At 39.7% G+C, this 21,454-nt stretch overlaps 4 protein-coding genes across 20 annotated transcripts in view; 3 read left to right on the top strand and 1 right to left on the bottom strand.

Moving 5' to 3' along the window:
• The window catches only part of trip12 (thyroid hormone receptor interactor 12), a 44,759-nt gene extending 27,832 nt beyond the window's left edge, over positions 1-16,927 (bottom strand). For 6 of the 12 annotated variants that reach the window (XM_034867775.1, XM_034867783.1, XM_034867782.1 and 3 more), the window contains exon 1: positions 2,395-2,507. The gene's annotated coding sequence lies outside the window, so the exon portion shown is untranslated. Of the gene's footprint in view, positions 1-899; positions 922-1,031; positions 1,244-1,349; positions 1,588-1,901; positions 1,921-2,225; positions 2,357-2,394; positions 2,508-16,907 lie in introns of those variants that run through there. The other 6 variants (XM_034867779.1, XM_034867777.1, XM_034867781.1 and 3 more) reach the window with 6 other exon arrangements.
• Positions 2,954-4,600, top strand: fbxo36a (F-box protein 36a). 2 transcript variants are annotated; one of them, XM_034867794.1, is made up of 4 exons: positions 2,954-3,094; positions 3,632-3,740; positions 3,932-4,104; positions 4,272-4,600. In XM_034867794.1, the coding sequence occupies exons 1-4, from the start codon at positions 2,999-3,001 to the stop codon at positions 4,419-4,421; spliced, it is 528 nt and encodes a 175-aa protein (XP_034723685.1). In that variant the 5' UTR covers positions 2,954-2,998; the 3' UTR covers positions 4,422-4,600. The 2 variants fall into 2 exon arrangements, with proteins under 2 accessions (XP_034723685.1, XP_034723686.1); XM_034867795.1 differs by having other exon boundaries at positions 3,082-3,186.
• zbtb38 (zinc finger and BTB domain containing 38) overlaps positions 4,795-21,454 on the top strand; it is a 34,700-nt gene continuing 18,040 nt past the window's right edge. Inside the window, exons 1-3 of one of the 5 annotated variants that reach the window (XM_034867789.1) lie at positions 4,795-5,244; positions 5,807-6,080; positions 11,583-15,826. In XM_034867789.1, the coding sequence (XP_034723680.1) occupies positions 11,583-15,230 (3,648 nt within the window). In that variant the 5' untranslated portion in view covers positions 4,795-5,244; positions 5,807-6,080 and the 3' untranslated portion in view covers positions 15,231-15,826. Of the gene's footprint in view, positions 5,245-5,369; positions 6,081-7,302; positions 8,670-9,225; positions 9,314-11,582; positions 15,828-21,454 lie in introns of those variants that run through there. The other 4 variants (XM_034867790.1, XM_034867792.1, XR_004656113.1 and 1 more) reach the window with 4 other exon arrangements.
• rasa2 (RAS p21 protein activator 2) overlaps positions 17,636-21,454 on the top strand; it is a 30,331-nt gene continuing 26,512 nt past the window's right edge. The window contains exons 1-2 of the mRNA XM_034867793.1: positions 17,636-17,913; positions 21,118-21,241. Of these exons, the coding sequence (XP_034723684.1) occupies positions 17,856-17,913; positions 21,118-21,241 (182 nt within the window). The 5' untranslated portion in view covers positions 17,636-17,855. The remainder of the gene's footprint in view (positions 17,914-21,117; positions 21,242-21,454) is intronic.

The raw sequence follows: 21,454 nt of genomic DNA, 5'->3' as shown, positions 1-21,454 counted from the left end.
TCACAAATTATTCTCCTAACCCCAAGTATACTTTCCTTAATTTGGACTAAGATAGTCTATTGAAAGGAGAAACAACTAGTATTAAATTAATGTATCCATCATCATCATATCACCACTTTACATTATACAACAACTTAAGATGTTTTTCTTTAAAATTGCCATAATATTTAGAAATCTGACCAACAGAGCTTGTTGATGGGCTAGGTTGTAGTAATCATTTTAGTCTGTATTTTACATAAGAATTATTTCTGTGTAATTCTCATTAGTCAATGGCATGAGGGTACAGATAACAGGAATGATTGATATTACAAAACACACACAAACACACACACACACACACACACACAACTACAGACTACTAAATCACAAACTAAATACTTTTTGCCATCTTGAAAACAAACATTACCAATTAACCCATATAAGTAGGGTTTAAATCATTATATCATTTATGGTAAAAATACGCCACAGTTGGGAAGCTCACGGGCCATTTTAGGCCTGCACTGACAGTGCATCCTAGTCTTTGTTTATTCGTCCATTCTGACAACTGGTGCATCACACTCGCCTATAATGTGATTAGTTAAGCACATCAGATGATCGGCAGCTTGAAACACTAGCCGGTTTAAAGTTTCATATAGTACACCACTTAACAAGCAGGCCGATGTTCAATTTTTATATCCACGATTTACAGAGGCCTATATTTTTTGACGTAGTTCTCTACCACCACCACCGACTAGCATGCTTAGCCACTCATTTCCTAGCAAGTGGCATACGTTTTGACAGTAGCTTAGTCGCATAGCTACCTATCAATACAAAACTCCCACATTCCAAAACGAAGCTTGTAACCGCTGAATATATAGTATTACGACAATAAAGCGCTTAAAAGTATAGTAAGAACATACCATAGACTAGTTAGTAAAAGTTACGTGCAAAGCAGTGGTTACATGGAAATGCGTAGTTGGCGTATCGGTGTGTCAACCTCTTAGCTCCCCAAGTAAACGCACTGCATGAGTCCAACAACAAGCTAACGTTACCTTGTTTGCACATTGTTGTGGTAACATTATGGAAGGGCGATTGTTAACGAAATACTGAAGTGAATACGTTACCCCCTTGAGAGGCAAATAACAATTACGCTCACCCAAGATTAGCTAGCTACACGTCGAAAATGGCAGCATCGCTTAGACAGTCTTTCGCAAGCGGGTTAATGTAACATAGCTAGCAGGCTACCAGTAACGTTAAACCAGCGTAAGCTAACTTGGTATTCTGACTGCTGCTATGACACACTGGTCTGTTTGGCTGGCGATCAAGTTTAAATAAAAACACATACATTTCCCGCACGCAAGTTAGCTCACCTTCTATAACGTTTGATGAGATGATCAAGTTAAAAATACACAACTGTCAAGTCGAAAGGTATCCGTCAGATCCTCTCTTAACAACTGTCAACGCGAGTTTAGCTACACAAGTATATGTAGCTAGCTATAGTAGCTATGAGGATAGCTAATGTTTTCTAAGCTGCCTTAGGCCAATGTCTGCCTCTCACTAACTTACAGTGCTGGCTAGCGTTTGCGCTAATGTTAGCCAAACAGAAACAAGTTGACTACTAACAATCAACAAACTATATACTTTCTATTTAGCTAGCAAAAAGGGACCAAATCATGTCAAAATCGTATTTAGCTAGCCAAGTATCTGGGCAAGAATAACAAGTATCGAGGCTAAATATTAGCATGCTAATGCTAGCTTAGCCAAAAAATATAGCAAATGCTTCATCAATGACCGTGCAGTCGCAGACAGTAGGCTGACAAAAATAAACACTTGACTGTGAGCTAGACCAACGATTGTTACTTGTTGGTATTAGTTAAACTAGCTAGCTAGTTGTCCGGTTGACAAAAAAAAATATCACTGACCTTAACACCGAAATAGCTAACGTTAATGCAGGGTAGTCACGTAGATGACGTTAAGCGTTGTCAAATCAAACAAGAGCTAGCGTTATAACCAGCTAACCTTGGCATGCAAGCTAATTAATATTAGCAAGCCTTTTTGTCGTTGGCTAACGCTTTGCCAGCTCGACAGGATGGTAATTGGATTTCTTTGACAAACAGCTTTGTTATAACTCACGGATTCAGCCTATTGGGAACAATTTAGTCAAATTGTAGTATTAATTTAACAAGTTGTCTAGCTAGCAGCTAGCACGTTAACGCTAGCTAGCAAAAAGAAATGGCCTCTGATACCTTTTAGACACAAAAAAACAGGAAAGCAGTAACGGGATTCGAGATATTTTCGCAACACTGAATCATAATTTCTCCGATGTATTTCGATATTGAATAATCTCGAAGGTCCAAGAGACTGTTGGTTGAGATGTCACTGGAAATGTCTACCTTTTGTATATAATGTTGTTACCTATTTGTTCCAGTGTTGTAGTTGTAACAGACAGTGCACCAGCAGCTCCTCTTTTCTCTCTCTACCCCTGCTAGTTTCACATCAGCTGAGGGGCCTACAACTGCAATATACATCCGCGTGATTCATCCGCTCCTGGAGGACTACTTAACTCTACTTATGATTTTAGTTTTCGACACTTACTTGTTTTTTTAGCCGAAGTTGCCGCTGCGAACAGTGGATGTTTTGCTCTGTAAATATATGACTATAAAGCCATATAAAAAGCGCTAACTTTGTCGTTATTTAAAAATAATAAACGCAACAATGGAGTAATTGGTAACAATATCTCACCACAAATATGCAATATAAACCAATCCGCCGGGTCGTGACCCCACCCAAATTATTTTACAGAGATAAAACCGTTATATTATCTTTGTATTAATTTGATGGCCAACATTAACTTTGGTCATAACCTCACATAGAAATATAATTATTCTTTATTTTATTTCTATGAATGTAACATCCATCAAATTGTTTCCAAACCGCCAATTGCCGTTGAGTAAATATTATTAAATAAATGTTATTACAGTTGCTTTTCAGTTGTCATGGTTACAATTCTGCATCCAACATGGCGTCTTTGCTCGGAGAGCATCTTTTTGAAATTAGTGATCAGGGTCCACCTCCTCAAAAAGATTTTTTCCAACTTCTTATTACCAAAGATGAGGTTGAGTATTTGTTTCTGTTAGTTTCTATTCATAAAGCAGAGTCGCAAAAATGACTATTGAGTTGATAAAACTACTGTGTAACTATATAGAGGTAAGTTAACGTTAGCTTAATTTTCACCTAACGTTACAGAGTTAACGTTAGCTAACGTTAGCTTTAAATAATACATTTCTGGGCTAATATTCCGATCATAGACTAAAATAGCTACAGTCTATGGTTCTTATTTTATACTATTAGACTAGCTAGCTACTTTCTTGCAAATTGAACAAAACCAGTAAAAAATGTAATCTCAAGTTGAATTGAATGATACGGTAAATAGTGAATTGATGGCAAAAAGATACAGTAACATTAGATATGTAAAAATAATTCGGTGTAAAATAAATATTTCAGTGGGTTCAAATCCACCATGCCTCAGTAATTTATTTTTTAATTATAAGACCTAAATTGTTTTTTAGATTCACATGCACCATAAGGTTCTATGGAATTAAGGCATACTATTTTCAATCTGTCTACTGTTTATTTGTATCTAACTTTATAGGTAATATGGAGATCATGGGAGATTTCTGTGCGACATGATGCCCGGGGCGCAGCACCCAAAGAGCTGAAGACATCCCATTCTGATTTTATACATCATAAAATGCTACAGCGTAAGTGTACTTCATAAGAATGAAAATCCTATCACCGCCCAGACAGTAAATTTTGTCTGTGATACTGAAAATCTTTTTCACTTATTCTTTGTTTGGCAAAGTGTTACAGTATTTTCTTTCGGTTCAGCATTTTCTTTAATGAAAATCTGTTATTTGATGTCCAGGCTGTGCTTCCTACCCCTCATCTGTAGAACAAGTTGGTGCTGTTTTTGGGGAGAGGATCCTGGAACACACAAAATCACTTTGTCAAGGAAAATTTGATTACCTGGAGCGCTTACCTGATGACATAATGCTCCAAATCCTGTCCTACCTAGAGCTGAAAGATACAACACTGCTGGCACAGGCTTCACAGAGATTCAGAGAGGTGAGAGCTTCTTAATGTCTTAGATGACACAGAAATTGTGTTATTTTCTGTTTTGCACTCTCTGGCATTTACCCTTTGTGTTCACATGTATTGCACACTGATAACCACACCTGTAAATCTGCATGTGTTTTGTTTTGTTATCTTTTGCTCTGATTGGACTGTACCAGCTCTGCAACTCTGAGAAGTTTTGGGAGCAGAATGTGAGGAATCGCTGTGCTGAGTTTACCTGTGACATGGAGGGCATAGGAAATTGCATGGGCTGGAGGAAGATGTTTTTTACCTTTTTCCAAACTAGTGGCAGGGAGGAGCAGCAGTGAAGCAACAACTGCAATACAAATGCTATCACAGTTCATAGTCAGTATTAATGTTGTACTATGTAAAACAAGAGCCAGTGTTTTCATTGAGGTTTATTGAGTGTTAAATTTACTGTTGAGATATGTTATTTACAAAAAGTGTATATCCTATAAGTTTAGAAGTGCCAAATATTCTTCGAAACAAATCCGTATTTGTATGGGTTGCTACTTTCTTGTTAAACTTTGGATGATGACAATTAACACCAGTATGCAATGAATAAATGTTGTCACTAGCAAGTTATGTATGTTGTGAAGAGTTGTTAGTGCAATCTTATTAGTACATTTAATTAGTGTCCCAACCTGTTTCCTGACTGATAAATTGCTCAAAGATTATCTCAAGAGGCTCATTACAAAAAAGGTTTTAATAATTACGCAACCTGAGTCCTGCTGACATCATATCAAGGTCAATGGTCAATTACAACATATACTTCCTGTTTACATTTGCCAGAGAACTGTTTTTGCGCCCTCTGCTGAAGGCCTGTAGCACTCAATGCCATCTCTGCTTACAGCCAACCTGGGTTTGCATGTGGTCACTGTGCTGTGTCCACTAGCACAGCCAGCAGAGGGAGCAACATGGCAATGAAAACCAGAGTCAGATGATGGGAGGGGGAGGCTCAAGCGAATAAACCCTTGGGTAACGTGTGCAAAACAAGTGCTGTAATTCTGGTCACCATATCCAGGTCTAAAGACCACAAAACGCCTTTTTCTGGATTGTGTTGAGGGCATCTGCCACACCAGTCCTACCTCCTCTGAAACTTGTAGCAAGGTACAGTCACGTAAAACAGAGGTATGCACTCCTTTATTCTGTTTCTAACGGGTACCTTAGTGGATCAGATACAACACATGGTACAATAAATGTTAGCAAGACAGCTACATCCTAAAATACTGTCCTTGTTTCTTATTTCCTTGTTTTCTTATTAAAATTGTGACAAAACAGAAACAAACATTAGGTCATTCCATTGTCCTGTGTTAATGGATGAGAAGAATGTGTAATTTTCCAGCATGTTATTTTAAACTCCCATCAATATTAAATATTCTTACATCTAAATAATAGCTGGATGTTGGAATCTAACACAACCACATACAGCCTTGGCGGGTAGCTAATATGGCCTATTATTAGCCTTCTCAGTGGAGTCTGGTCAAGGAGGAAAAATATTCATTACGTAACAATAAAGGATCTGTCTCCCAGGCCCACTTCCTGAATACCACAGCAAAAAAAAACTAGGCCCCAAACCAAGGCCAAGCGGAAGCTCCATCCATTTGTTTACTGAAGCAGTGTTAAGCGGTGCCGGTTGTTTCCTGCTTATCCATTGCCTCCACACATTCACCACACCACCCCTCCTTCACAGCTCCTCTTTGTGGGTCAGTGATGCAGCGGGAGTGACGCAGCAGCCTCCAGAAGACAACTATACACAGCAGGAACAGGGAACCTCTGCCAGAACCCCAGTTCACAGGAAACTTCCCGACAGCAATGAAGAGGGATGATGGTAAAGGCCTTATATAGGCTAAAGGGAGAACGGGAGCTGGGCTGTCACTGTCTTTTCCTCTTCATAAACAACACCAGAGAGACTTCCCCAGTGGCAGAGGCAGGCCCAGCAAGACCTTCCGCACAGAGACATTTTGGTAGGCAAAGTATGAGTGCGGAATACGGTGGTGACATTAAGTGCTACTAAAGATGAGTGTCTTTGTATGCTAAGAGTGTGAATGCTTTCAGAATAAGAATGAGGCCTGCTTAGCCTTGCAGGGTGTTCTGTGTCTTCCTGCTGATCGGCGTCTCTACAGGCCGCAGCTGAGCTTACTAAGCATCAGAGGCCTGTTTATTTTAACCTGTGGTTTTGAACACACAATAGCTGTGATGACAAGTGTGGGTGACAAGGTGCTGCTTACAAAATATTTCAAATGCGCCCTAGGGTAATATCTAAGTGCAACAAGTGATAATTTGTTGTTTGGATTCCGATTTAGTTTTAGATCTACTTTGAATGTTTTCCGATTGTTTAATTAACATAAATACTGGTTCCCAATCCTGTAAAGTGCAAAGCTCTTTTGCCAGATTATGGAACATTTTAGGGATGGCACCAGTAGTGCAAAAAAAAATTAAATACAATGTTCCAAAGGGTACACTATGTTTTGGAATTAAAATGATTAAAAAAATATGTATTTTATTGGCTTAACATGGATCCATTTTAGTGTACATGAATTAATAAAAGGTAAAAAGTGCACCCTGTACATACTAATTAGGGGTTTTATGTTAAGACTAAAGGAAGACAACAAGGTGGACTGGATCACATAATGAAACAATGGTTTAGAAGTATTAGAAAACTTCTGTATATTCTCTTTAAATGCCACTGATCCCTGGCCTGTATCAAAGAAAACTACTGCAGGCAACTAAAACCTCCAACTTCTCATTTTAAATATATTGGAAATATTTTTGTTTACAAGAAATTAGGGTCATTAGTTCATTTGATTTTTTCTAATGTGTGACTTTGTTGTGAATTTGAGAACTAGAGAACTACTGACTTGATATTTTGACTGACAGCAGTCACGGTAAAGTCAGCTGTGGTGCTTGTTGCATACTCATTCCACTTCAACTCTAGTCATGCTCACCCCTAGTTCCCCAAATTTAGATTTTATAGCTCCAGTTATAGAGAGTATGCACTGACGCCACTTTCGCCTCACTTAGATTATTATCTCTTTTTTAGTTTTCGGTTGTCACACCAACATGACCCAGTGTGGCAAAAGTCATGAGGTTTAAATGATTTAAAAGCTCCTCCCCAGGCTAATGAAAGAAAACTGAGCCTGTGGTTAGTGTGTATATGAAAACGACACAATGTGAAGAACAGGGAAATACAGCAGCTAAGATTTAGGGTGATCACTGAGTGTAATTTAAGAGACTAAAACATAACCACTCCATGAATAGCACATTTCCTTCCTTTTAGGACAATGACTGAGTACAGGCATGATGATATGGCACCTGCTACTTTTGAAGTCATCAGTACATACATTTAAATGGCTTTCAAATTGGTTTAAAGTGTGTGTCAGGCAGCATGAGGAGAGGACCCACACAGTCATATGACTACGCTCAGTTGTGTTAAAGAGCTGCCTCCGTCCTCAGAGGCTAGCAAGAGGCTCACAGCGCCATGTCGGGTTCAGCGTCCTCCCCTCCCCCTCGTCTGCAGTGCTGACGCATCTGCTGCTTTTGCATCAATCAGCAGCCTCTATATAGGTATAGTGAGAGTCCCCGCTGATAGCAGGACTCTCGTTTACCCCATAGCTTTCAGTGTGCATGCTCACTGGGATTGTCAGAAAAAGCATTGATGAACATCTGTCCTGTGACTGCTGGGATACACAAAAGGACGGTAGTCACTGCCATCTTCCCGCGGGTTCTGCATTACCTAACCACAGGGACTGCGTAAGCAGACGAAAGGCTGGGGTGTAATATATTGCTGCACAGACAGAGAGTATGCGTGCACAAGCATGAAACAGATGGTGCGATGTTATGCATTTAAGGTGCATATTGTTTCTATGAGGGCTAAAGATAATTTTGTTTCATGCAAAGGATATTTGTCCTTTGGTCAGCATTAATCGTCGGGATCTAGCTAGCGTGGTGCTCGGGAGATTTAACATGGCATTAAGGTGTACAGCAGAGTGCACCTTACTCTACGCTGCTACCAGCAGTGCTGCAGAGTGTCTTCTCTGGCTGTAGCATCGAGCCACAGAGCTTGTAGCACTCAGCATCTCTCCGCTCTCCCTACAGCCCTCTGCCATGCTTGATAAAAGTTGCTGCTTCCTGCTCAGAGGCTCCAGGCTGCAGTTGCCCAGTTAGCACAAAGGCAGACCTATACTCTGGTTTAGCTACATGCTAGACTCTAGAGTTATTCCTATAGCTGTAGTAGGATAGAAGAACGATAGTCAGAGGAGGGCTGGGCAGATCTAGCCAAGAACCTGGGCTGCTTCGATAGAGACGCAGGACGTTAGAGCTGGAGACATCTGCACACAGAGAGGGAGGGAGAGGAAGAAAGACACCAGAAAAAGCTCTGCTTGTGACAACAGCACTGTTCAGCGACCAGCACAGAAAAAAAAAAAAACTAGTTTCGCATTGCTCTTATGAAACTGTTTTTCATATGTAGTCGGGTATATTGAGGGATGTAGAAAAGGGATACTGCATTGCACTGGTTCTTGTTCGCCCAGCATCATTCTCTCTGATTTACTAAGGTATGTTTTGCATGATTTCCCTTAATTAATAACGTGTTTTTTTGCGAAAGTACGCTTTGCAGAAATGCATGAAGTGACTTTTGCTTTGACAGTTCGCTCTTTGTTTGACAAGAGTGTGTCTGTGTGCTATACTGTCATTTCTTGGTTTGTGGTTTGGTATTTGGGGATTTTTATTTTACAGGTTGAGTTGAAAAAGTAACATCACATGAGCATTGAAGGTAAAGTAAGATTGGGTGTGGCAAAATCATAAGCGGAGAGGACAATTTCAAAATTTCCGCTCAGAGTGTGGTGGCAATGAACAACAATTGGTATAAAATGTGGGAAATGAAAGGGGTAAAGTTAAAGAGCAACTCAGAAGAAAATGTTTCTGTAAACAGCATAAACTGAAATTGGTACAAAGCCGTGGCACATCATTTGCTGTAATAGGATGGGAAAGTCCTTCGGGTAGCATTTCTGTAGTAGACAAAGACATTCAGACCAAAACACATACACAAAGTATATTATAGCGGAGACAAAGGCAAACCTCGATTGCTCTGTAGACTGCTGTGTGTTGCAGGTTCTCAGAGAAGGCAGGATGTTTGTGAGAGAGAGGGGGCCGAATACCCGGACTGCTAACAGTCACTTGCCATCCAGCTGAATACCCAGTAAGTGCTGCGCCATAGCATGTTGCCATGACAACGGAGGCCTGTCTGAGAAAGAAGGCAGGAGGCTGGTTGTGTTTTCAGCAGTCAGAGAGGCGTTCATGAACGGCGGCCATATTGTATTTTTGCAAGAACAAAACAATTTGAAATTAATTTAAAAAATATAAAATTACATCACTGATAAATGATAAACTTCGGAGTAAATGAAAAATACTGTAAATATATGACCTTTAAAATCATTTATTTCCAAATGGTGCGTAATGCCCAAGATCAAAATGATCAAAACAAAAAAAGAGCTGCCTATTAATTTAATATAATTTCCCACTATCTCCACAGTATAATTTGTACAGATTAAATCTCATATTACAAAAAAACTAACAGTGTTTTCCACTAAGTAGGCACCTAGAACAAAGAACAAGTTTACAACAGACACTATAAATATAACCATCTTGCCTCCAGAGTAGCAGTTAGCGAAAGCACCTCTGGAAAAATCAAATCATTGTCTCATGCTAAATTGCACGCATGACTTTCATTGCAGCCGCTAATGAAGATGATCATATAATAATGTGAAGTATAACTGTGTGATGATTAATTACTTACAAAGGCAAGCTGAGTGTGTCTTAGCAGATGCAGTCTGCATGCGACATGCTAAATGACTTGAGTATGGACTCAAGCCACACTGACTCCGTTATGAGTAGGCTACATTTAGATCAACAAGCTGAGTGACACATCCTCTTTTCAAAGTGAGAATGAATGAATTTTAACTTCCTCTTAGAGTTGCAGATCAATTTAGTCTATATTTATTTAGTATATGCAAAAACTGTCATTCCCTGTTTGCCCAGAAATCTTTGCTGAGTGTGTAATAACTGATAGACTTAGATGTGTGTCATAGAGAAACGGTATGTAGTACACACCTTTTTAGCAGTAATAATTGTGCTTCTGTGCTAAATTACATTATATCAATGCGCATGAGGTATTTTTTATTAACTGTTCCCTGTAGTTGTTAGATCTGACAATAAAAATGTCTGTGGGACAAGTGAAGGGATGCCTCCCCTGCCAACTGACAGACAACTGAAGAAGGGAGCATACGAGTCATCAGTGTATCATAGAACATTGACCTGGCAACTAAACCAGGCCAAGTGCAGAGCTGTGGTAGCCCACTGAATGTATCGCCACCTAAATTGAATTAGCGTAGCCAATGATGAAAAAAGAAATCTATAACTGAAAAAGGTACAGCATATTTTACCAGATGCAGGCCAAGACTCCCCTTTAATTTTGAATGTTGCTGTTATTTTTAAAAGAGATTCTTCTCTCATATTCTCATTACAGTGTTCTGGGACTTGATGACAAGAATATCCCATGTATGAAAAAACCAAGTCAGCAATGGAACAGAAAGGAAATAATTTGGAAGTCAAAAAGAAGTTGCGCATAGGATGTAATTAGGAACATCATATATTCAATCCTTATAGCCAAGGTTTTAAAATCGTAATCTTCACAGTACTATTTCAGATTACCGGCAACATTTTGACTCATATTTGGTCATGTCCTTGACTAATAATGTATGACAGCAGTATTTCTAAGTAGACGCATGACACATTCCCACCTGGGTATTTTCTAGTGCAACTCACTGGCCGGTAAGCAGTTCCACTGCAGCATTAAACCCACTACTAAAAACAGTCATTGCTCCACATCTTAGCTGTAACAAATGGTTTATAGCTCGCTGTTACTGAAATATCAAAAACAAATGTATTGCAGTATTCCATCAAATAGGGATTCCCTACAATAATACCGGCTTTTTACAAATGTCTCATAAGCCTTCAGAAGAGATTAAAGATATGTAGTACACAAGAAAAAAAACAAATAACAAAACAGAAGAGACAGATGTAGACAGATTGTATTAGCACAATCCTGAATTATTACAAGAAAAACATCCGCAATTTACAATGTAATGTTTTGCTGATCTTACAGTCTGTTTCAAACTCAGTATGTGACCCTAACCCACTCATTAAGTTTAAAACGTATTTTTTTCCCCGTAAACAAACGGGATGGCGATAACAAGGGATTGAGTCACCAGAACTGTTGACCAGACCGTTGGCACTGGAGCTCATCTGTGAGGAACTTACTGCCATCTAGTGTTAAAACACTAGAATGGCTAAAATATTACAAATACAAAATGTACACACATCTTTTTTTTAACAATATCAAAACAGTCAGATTTACCAATTTGTAATAATCTGATGTAATTATTTCTTCTTCTATGTTCTTCTTTTAGATGACTGTGGCGTCCCCGTGCACTCAACACCTAATGGATAGTGCTCATCCTCAGACTGTGCTTAGCAAGCTCAATGAGCAGCGCTCACACGGCCTCTTCTGTGATGTTACCATTGTGGTGGAGGATGTTAAGTTTCAAGCTCACAAGAACATCCTGGCAGCCTGCAGCGGGTACTTCAGGAATGCTCTGACAACTCCTGAGACATGGAACTCTAGCCAAGTGCTAGAGCTGATGGACCTGAAGTCTGAGGTGTTCGCCAGTATCCTCAACTTTATCTACTGCTCAAAGGTGATATCACCTGGTGCAGAGGACACAGCGGGGCTGGTGGCAGCTGGAAAAAGACTTGGAATTCCTTTTTTAGAAAAGCTTGCGGAACAAGAGAAGCTGGACGAATGTGTTAAATTGACAAACTCAAGCACAGCCCTAGTGATTAAAAAAACCAAGGACGCTTCCAGGCCTAAGGACATTGACAGAGGGCCACGCATCACCAATGCCTTCTCTATCACTGAAGAGTGTCCTGGGAACAATCTTTTCACCCCACTGGTTGAAACCAATGGGGAGAGGCAGTCACCAGACACGGGACAGCTCCCATCAAGTTGCCCCACAACCTCCTGCCTCAACGGGAACAACGAGACAACCCAAGCCCTCTCGGAGCACTCATATGCAGTGAGCCAATCTACTGAAGGAAAAGACAGCAGTCAGTGGGACAACATGAAGGTCTGTAAGCCAGCAACAATTCAGCCAAAGCAACTTATTTACAGGAACGCAGGCCCACTTAAAAAGCGCCACAGGCTGACAAGCACATTGTGTCGAAGTATACTTCCAACTCCAGCTGAACCACAAACAGATAAACCAAATACAATAACCTCCACTTTAGCTGATGGTGTTTCTACAGCACCTGTTGCAGTCAAGACACCCCCTCTGCTTTTTTCAGAGGCAGAAACAGAAAAAAGTATAAGCCCAGGCCTACCTATAGCCACTGACGCTGTTCAAAAGGAGTTAGGTCCACCAACCCCTGCACCTGAGGACAGCATTTCAATCTATGGATGCAGCCACTGTCCGGAGATATTCACAAATAAAGCTCTTCTCACCGTTCACTCAGAGGTACATAAAAATCGTTTTGTCAGTCATTTGTTTTGCAAGTTTTGTCACAGAAAGTTCATACACCTCAAACGGCTGCGCAACCATGAGCAGGTCTGCCCTAAGGCTATAAAAAGCCCACCTAAACTAGATGCTGTTGACATAACAACCAAGGAGATGGAACTCCATTCAGATGACATGCCAAACACGGAGAGCATTGTGACCCAGTGTCCTTCTGCTGACCTCTCCACCCCTTACACCCCAGAGCCCCTTCAACTGGACCAATCAGAGCCTCCACAAAATGAGAAGGCAGTGAGGCTAGGTAGCAGTCAGAGGAGATACAACTGCAGTGTGTGTAAACGGGTCTATGTCACACTATCCAGTCTGAAGCGGCACGAGAATGTACATTCCTGGCAGAGGGCATACCCCTGTCATTATTGTAATAAAGTGTTTGCATTGGCAGAGTACCGTACGAAGCACGAAATCTGGCACACAGGTGAACGCCGCTATCAGTGCATTTTCTGCCTGGAGACATTCATGACCTATTATATTTTAAAGAACCATCAGAAGTCTTTTCACGGCATTGATCCTAGTTTAGTTGTTAGGAAGAAATCCGCCAACGGTGGTCTAAAAGCCAGTGTTTATCCAATTAAACTCTACAGGCTTCTGCCTATGAAGTTTAGAAAGAGACAATACAAGACGTACAGTCATACATATTCTGAGAGTGTTGAAAGAGGGGATGAAGCCCCACCAGACAGCAACTCTCTTATCCCTCCATTTGAAGAAAACAGTCTGATCAGCCATCCTGATACTGTTTCATTCCCTCTCACATTCATGGCAACAACAACGATGGTGGCACCAGTCATGCCTCGCATCAGTTTTGGCAAGCCATGTGACCAAGATGTTGACCAAAGTCTGAACAGTGATTTGGAAATTCAGAGAGGCACAAGAAAAGAGGCTGAGAATAGAGATCCACCCTTAATTGACTATGACAGTACCTTCTCTCTGCAACCCAACTCTCCTGCCGTGGGTAATGATGATCCTCCAGTAAGTAACTCAGAGCACCATAGTCATAATGTGCCATTCTTAAACTCTTTGAACACTGTTAAAAAATTAGGTGAGCTATCGGCTTCTGCGAAAAGAGTTGAGGATATGACAAAGGATATACTTCAATCAAGCACTGAGAATCTGGTGCGAGATAAAAAGGTGGGAGCAACGACAGAAACCTATATCGCCAAACCTGCATGCCCAGGTCCATCTGTGGATGGTGCTGCAATGCCGCTATGTCAGATAACAGTCAAAATAGGCAATGAAGCCATAATCCGCCGCCGTATCAAAGGATCTAAGCTCTTCCCCAGAAAGAAAAGGAGAATGAGAGAACTAAGTGAAGAGGAGAGTCCAAGCCAGTGTCCACCAACACGAGAAAGCTCAGATAACCCCAGGCTCCGCCTGAGAACAGAAGTCACTTCTGCCACAGAGCCAGAGACATACGATGATCCCAACGACTGTGACACAGGGGATATGCTTTGGCGCCCCTACTACTCTTACAAAGCTAAAAAGAAAAATAAGTTGAGATTCAAGCACAGAAAGGCTTTGTTTCACAGCTATCCTGAATCATCTGCAGACAAACCTGCTGCAAGTGAGGCCCACCTTGATAAAAGTAGTTGGCTGACAGAGAGCATGTCAGGTGGTAGTGGAGAGGTGAAACGTAGTCTCAGCAGGAACTCCAGCCCAAGGGCCACCTACAACTGTGACATCTGTGACAGCTCTTTTATCACAGAGACCGGTCTGAGAGCTCATGTTATTGGTTCCCACCCGTGTTTCTGTCGGACCTGTGGTAAACAAGGTCCCCCCGGCGAGGCACCAGCCGGTGGGGATTACATCTGCAACAGCTGTATGGAAAATGGCTCCTGCTTTGATAACACACCCCGGAGCCCCAACCCAGAAAAGAAGTATCGCTGCTCCTTCTGTCCCCAGCGTTTTCTCTACCTTGCCACCAAGAGAAGCCATGAGAAAAAACACCAGGAGACAAATGAGGAGGGTTATAATTCTGACAACTTCACGCCGTGTTCTAAATACTCAGCATACCTAAGTGAAGACAATAAACCAGATACAATCAAAACAGAAGACAGCAACAACCAAGGGGACACTGACATAAAAAGTGAAAGGGTGGAAGGACATCTTTCCATTGATAAAATCAAACCTAAAATTGAGGATACAACGGAGTTTATGTCTACCTACCAAGACATGTCATTTTCCAACATTAAAAGTCCATTATCACCCTGCATTGACCCAGTGTTTTCCCTGACACCCTCAAATGTGAAACATAAAATGGTGAAAAAAAGGATTAATGCACAGCATTCTATGCATCTCATCTCAAAAAACCAAGCCTCTGACAGAGACAGCAATAGCAACAAGGGTGTTTTGACAGGGCAAAAAACAACCAGTCACATTGATCTTGAGAAGTCCTGTAAACCTTTTAGAAGAAATGACTCCGAAACTAAAGGCACCCCCATTTCTATACACAAACCAGAGAAATGGATGTGCAAAGAGGAGCCATTTTTTTAAACAATAGGCAAAAGAGAAAGTGATGGAAACTTGACTTCAAGCTTATGGTTAGAAAATGTAATAGTGTTTCCATCTGAGCTCAATAAAATGTTTTGATTGGACAACACTACACATGAGGATCCAACATAAGTGTAGACTGTAATTTCTTCCCTCCTAAACTCAACGAGTGTTTTTTCACCTTTGTAGAAGATAATTTTTGGATAATATAGGACCTTCTGAAACAGACTGTACTTTTTCCATTGTCTATGCATATATGGCAGTCTTGGTGATATGATTGTAAGCAATTTCAGAACAGGGGTAGGATGTGTTGGAGAACTGAAAAGCTGCCTAGTGTGGTTACAAGTTACCTTTTTTAAAATATGTCTGTGAAAACAATATACATTTTACAACTGCCACATTACTGGTCATGGTGAGTTGCACTTTATAGTTAGACTATGCTAATCTGTTGGTTAAATACTTTGATAATTAAATACTGAGCACCATTAATATAATTCTAATTTCTAATTACACATGGAACCATTGTTAATAAAGTTATTACTTTTGTGTGTTAAATATGTATAAAACATGTAAAACAATTTAAATAAAAGTTGTTGATATTCTAAACAGTTACATCCTGTCTTCCTTTAGCCTAGTTAAAGATACAGTAAATGCTTGCCTTAGTTGCCTATCAATTCACAGTATGCAGTGACCCATGACTGATAAGCGTACTTACTGATGCTCGGAAACTGATCGTAAAGGATAGTTACAGAAACCCTAAACGTCATGCAGTTAAAGTATGATACGGAACATTTTAAATAGGTGGATTTAAACAGTCATATTAGTACAAAACCTGTTCCACATCAAACAATTTCCTAATTATAAACCCAGATGGTGGATATCTGCTCCCCATGGTCCTTCAGGGACCTGCAACCCATCTGAGAAGTTCATTCCCTCGTTCTTCCACACAAACTGCAGCTGTATTTAGAGTCAGGCCTCATGACATAATTTCCAGATGTTTCTAAATTCCTTGATTCTTTCTAAGACTGGGCTTGTGATGTAAGGTACTCCTTAATACACGGATTATGCCATGAAGGCACAATTTTTCATTTATTTAATAACGGATGATTATGTTTTGAAAACACTGATGGCAACAATTCATGCAATGTTACTGTTCCAGATTAAATGTGAGCAGAATTTTACATTACTTCTGGTGAATATAACTTTGAGAATAATACAGATTACTCTAATGTAAAAGATTCATTTTGTAGTAGTGTAGTGAGGAACATATGCTTGCAACCACTTCAATTTACAGCTGAAAAGAGCACATGCTCAATATATTGTACAATAGATATATTGTAATTCATTAAAATATGACATACAAATCCAACATAGACTTTATTTGATGATGATTAGTTCTTTATATATTTGGTGTTGTAAAACAGTTCAGAAAAATATTCATACTCATTAAAATACTAAGATTTGCTTTATAGGGATATAACGAAATAACTATATTGAATATAACTCATATATCTGATGAAGACATGATGTCACAAAACTTTAATGTAAACAGCTGGGAATTTTGTGACATAATGTGCAGTTTAAAAGATAGATTACTATATAATCAATGTGTTGTGAACTAGTGCAAGCTACATGTTAAGATAATACATAGAAATTCATTATAGAAGTTGTAATGCATACCTGACTGCCCTTTCAGGCTCCCTGCTACTGTCTGCAGTGAGGATCAGACCTGTGTTTTCAATCAATCACCTGGAAAGAGAGGCAAACACAGAATGTCTGTCATGTTTTCATCCAAAGCATATTGGAATGGGATTTTAATACAGATTGAGATAAATAAATGATCTTTATGAATCCATGAACTCCTTTATGACTGGCCAGTGCCACTGTTAAATAAACAACCAAAAGCAAAATTAGTAGCATGCTGTGTTTTTAGTATAGTTTGATGGGTACCTAAATGTGCCACTCTTTGGTTGAAATCAAAAGTTGGCTTTTTTTAACTTGTTAACTTTTTCAAGAGTGCGAGACAAATATTAGACTAGCTAGCTGTGATGTTTGCAGACATATGAACTGGGTCGCTTTCCATTTAAATATCACGTTTGTACATTGCTTTTGATTCTTTGTTTCAGTGCTGTGTGAGGTTTCTTTTTGCAATCTTGTTCACAGTGAAAATAATGTTATCAACAGTAATGCTACTTATACTGTGTGCCTCAGAAATTAGTTTTGGAGCAGTGGTAACGTTAATTCATTCACATCCGGTAACAAATTTACATCTGTCTGACACATACAGACATGGTTTAACTAAAACACTGTAAGATTAGCTAACTAAGCTAACTAGCTTCACAAGTATCAGTTCTTTTATGAGCTTTGCCGTTGCATAATGAGCACTACAGAGAGACCTTAAATCCCCTTAAAAGCTTCTATCATTTCCAGATTTAAGTACAAGCCAAAGCAAGACGCTCGACTCACATATGAGGACGCTTTGCCGCACGTTTTAAGGCACCAGTGTGTACGGGACCTGACGTGACGCGGCAGTGGGGCTGGCTTTCCTCCACTCTGCCTGCATTCATAAACGGATATGATAAACCAGCGTTGAATGCACCGGAGAAGCGATAACAGTCAGCTCTTACCATGGCGGAAGAGGACGACGCGGGGATTCGGATTTTACAGAGCCTGCGGGGTAAAATATGTAAGTGTGACTGGCGAGCCGATGTTTTCCGTCTCTCACAGGGGAAGAGGGGTTGGTAAAACAAGCGAGCGGAGAGAGGGGAAGCCGGAGGGGCGCGGTGTGCCACCAACAGTCGACAGTGTGGAGGCAGAGGCAGCCAGTTCGTCTGGTCCGTCTGCTGGCTGCTGCTTAACGTCAAGTTAGCATAGCATGCTATCAGCAGCTAGTGCCTTGTTGTGAACGATTTCATTCATCCAACAGGGCTCCTCGGCCGTCAGTTATGCTGCTCCAGCATACTTCGTGTTTTAAGCGTATTTGAAATTTTAACGTTTTCAAAATTCGGGCGTTTTGTATGGACTTGAGTTGCCCTGTAAGCTACCGTTGGTGGCAAAGTAACGTAGGCTAGCTACTATCAACCGTATCAGTCCTTCAGTCACTAACATATTCTTCTATAACGTTAACATTATCTTTGCAGGCATCTGACAGTTGGGTAACTTAACGTTATTTAAATAATGTATAGATAACGACAATAATTTCAGCGAAAACATAGCTACAGTTCAAACGTAACGCATGTCGATAAGGTCTCGAGCAGCAAAAAAATGGTCACTTAACGTTAACGTTTCTCTTTAGCTAGAGTTTAACGTTAGCTAACGTTACTCGAGTTTTGACACCTAACGTAAGCCGAATATCTACGATACATTGTACATTTAATTACAGTGGTATGTTGATTGATGGGTGACAGAGTGACCAACCTGACGAGTTGAGTTCAAGTAGCCAATGTCCCAAAACACGGCAGGTCTCTGACTCTTCATGCTCTCTGGCCTGCATGTGGAGGCATTAATCAAGCAAACATTTAAATGCAGTTATAATGCCTCATCATTTGACACTGACGTGTCTGAATGAATTAATCAACCGTGGGAATGAGTAAATTGCCTACAGCAATAGTATAGTATAGTAATACACAAGTCATGCATGTGATAAGAGTCCAAATTAGAAACGTAGGCTCTTTAAGTGAAATACCAGCCAGTTTCCTCATCCTCACTCGCAGGCTTGGCTGGTCCAGAGGTGTACTTGTCAGGAGGCTGTGAAGCTGTTTGAATGTTTAAATGTTTTTTTGACAAATTACTCACCTTCAATATGTGTATGGCTGCTCTTCAAAAGATTCAGTCACTACCAACATGTTAAGATTCAAATTGCACAAGCTGTACTGGTTCCCATGATGTACTTTTATTCATGTTTTTCATGTTATTCAGATATGCTTCATCCGATTTGATTATTTTCAGTTTTAACACAAATCCATTAGTCTACACTCACTACTCCCCATTAACTATTAAATTTGCCCCAGTGGCATTGCTTCATCTAAATGGTGAAAGTGAAGTTCAGTGTGGTCAATCTTAAGAAGAAATCAGTTTAAAATGAGCTGGCACTAAAGCAGACATTTTTTATATATATATATATATATATATATATATATATATATATATATATATATATATATATATATATATATATATATATATATATATATATATATATATATATATATATATATATTTTAAATGTTATAAACATTATTAAACATTATTATTATCATATCATGACTAGCTATAAATCTGTCTCAACACCAGTATGGCTTGTATGCATAGGCACACACAATAGGAAGACAAATGTCAGTTTCACTACTATGAATTAATGAGAAAACAGTAAGCAGAACAAAATAGAGGAACTACAGTGGCATGTAACTCACTTTGCAGTCTTACGAAACTCCATTCTTCCTCGTTCACACTTTGTCCTTTTTCCTTTAGCTTACATCAATAGAGCTGGCATTCTGTAAAGATATGTTGTATAGCAGTTTTAGATGGCCTGCACACTTTGATATTTGCCAGAATAAAATCAGGAATAGGCCAATTGAATCAGCAGTCTTCAGCTAAAACGGGTATGGTTTAGGCATACTTTCTGATCTTTCGGTTGTGGTCTTCTCAAGGTGCTTTTTTTATAGTGGAAATGTTGAAGAGACGTTTGTAGATGGCAGTAGAGTTATTTGGCCAAGTATGCTGTATCTTTGTATCTTTGTGCTTGTGTGCTCTACTCCCACCAGGTTATCCTGGTCCAAGCTTAGTGACAACTTGGCTTTTTTCACCGGCCGTTCCTGAGCTTAGCCATACACCATTATTAATAGCCTGTTACAAAGCTGATCTCACTGGTGGATTTTCTTAATTAGGTCTCCACCTGGGCTTAAGGTAGATATCCAAAGCTAGAGGACTAATTTAGACAACTGTCCCTCTAATCCACCAGTCTAAATCTGATTCATTGTGAAGGTATTGATAGTTTTGTGTTTGAGTGACTGCCATTTAGCTGTTCTAATGATTCAGGCTTCATTTATCTGGCTTTGATTTTCTGTTTTTTTTTAATGCAAGTGTTGCACAAAGCCCCATGGCATGTAATCTGGGTTGGCCTGCGATGTTGTGGAAGTGTGTGCTTGTGGTGTTTGTTTCAAAGGCATTTGTCATTTGTGAATCAGCGCTGTAACGCTGTCATTGGTTATGCTGAGGAAGTCCATGTTTCATGTTTTGAACCACATATGAGCCTCAAGTCTACTTTAACTACATCTGCTCTGCCACTTGTCCTAACAACAGGCAAGAGCCAGTGTCCCCAAGCACATGAGGATGTTGAATGTAAAAGCATATTTTATAAGTGTACTGTGTATGATTGCAATTGCATGTGCTTATTAAGATTAGCTTTACGGAGTCAGCTTCAGTAAACTTAACACTTACGTTTTGTAAGTTGTCCCCCATTTTTTGATTTGAATTTATTTTATTTAGGAATTGTGAATCTTTAGCTTTTCAGGATGGTCAGACTTTAGGACTGCCACTTGTGCATTGCAATGAATTAGCAAATTAAATCTTTTTTTCAAGATCTCTCTTTTTTTTTTATATAAAGAATAGTCAAAACACATTAAAGTATAGTACACCTGTTAAAGTGTCATTTTGTTCACTTCTTTGGTTAAGCATACCTGTAAGAATACTGTGTGCATAACTGTAGACTGGAAGGAGCTATAGAAATGGCGAAATGCTATTGGATAATATGGGTGCTGGTTGTCCAAAGGCTGTGTTGTTGATGTGCCAACGATGGTGTACATATATTTAGTTTTACCTTGAGAAATACTGCTGTTGTTTTTATGCCAGTCAAGATAGTAACACACATGTTCTTCTTTTGGTGCTGCAGGTGAAGCTAAGAACCTTGGTCCAGTCTCAGGTCCAAATCGACAAAGGGATCTCTGCACCTTTTGCACCATAAGTCTGGATCAAGAGGAGGTGTTCCGCACCAAGGTGTATGACAAAAGTGTCTGGTAAGTAAGGTTACCCCTGCATCTTATTTCCGATGAATGTACATACGTTTTTTATGAATTTGATTATGTTAATGTTACAGTAAACTGTCAACTTTCAGTGTTACATTACATTTTTATTACATATCATACCAATTTACAACATATACACTAAAGTCAAATAAATTGTCACTAAACTTTCAGAATGATTAAGATTTGTGCAGAAGTCCTTTTTCC

Source organism: Etheostoma cragini, chromosome 3 (assembly GCF_013103735.1).
Source record: "Etheostoma cragini isolate CJK2018 chromosome 3, CSU_Ecrag_1.0, whole genome shotgun sequence".
Classification (NCBI taxonomy): domain Eukaryota; kingdom Metazoa; phylum Chordata; class Actinopteri; order Perciformes; family Percidae; genus Etheostoma; species Etheostoma cragini.
Note: the sequence above shows the minus strand (reverse complement) of the source record. Positions and strands in the feature narration are given on the sequence as shown.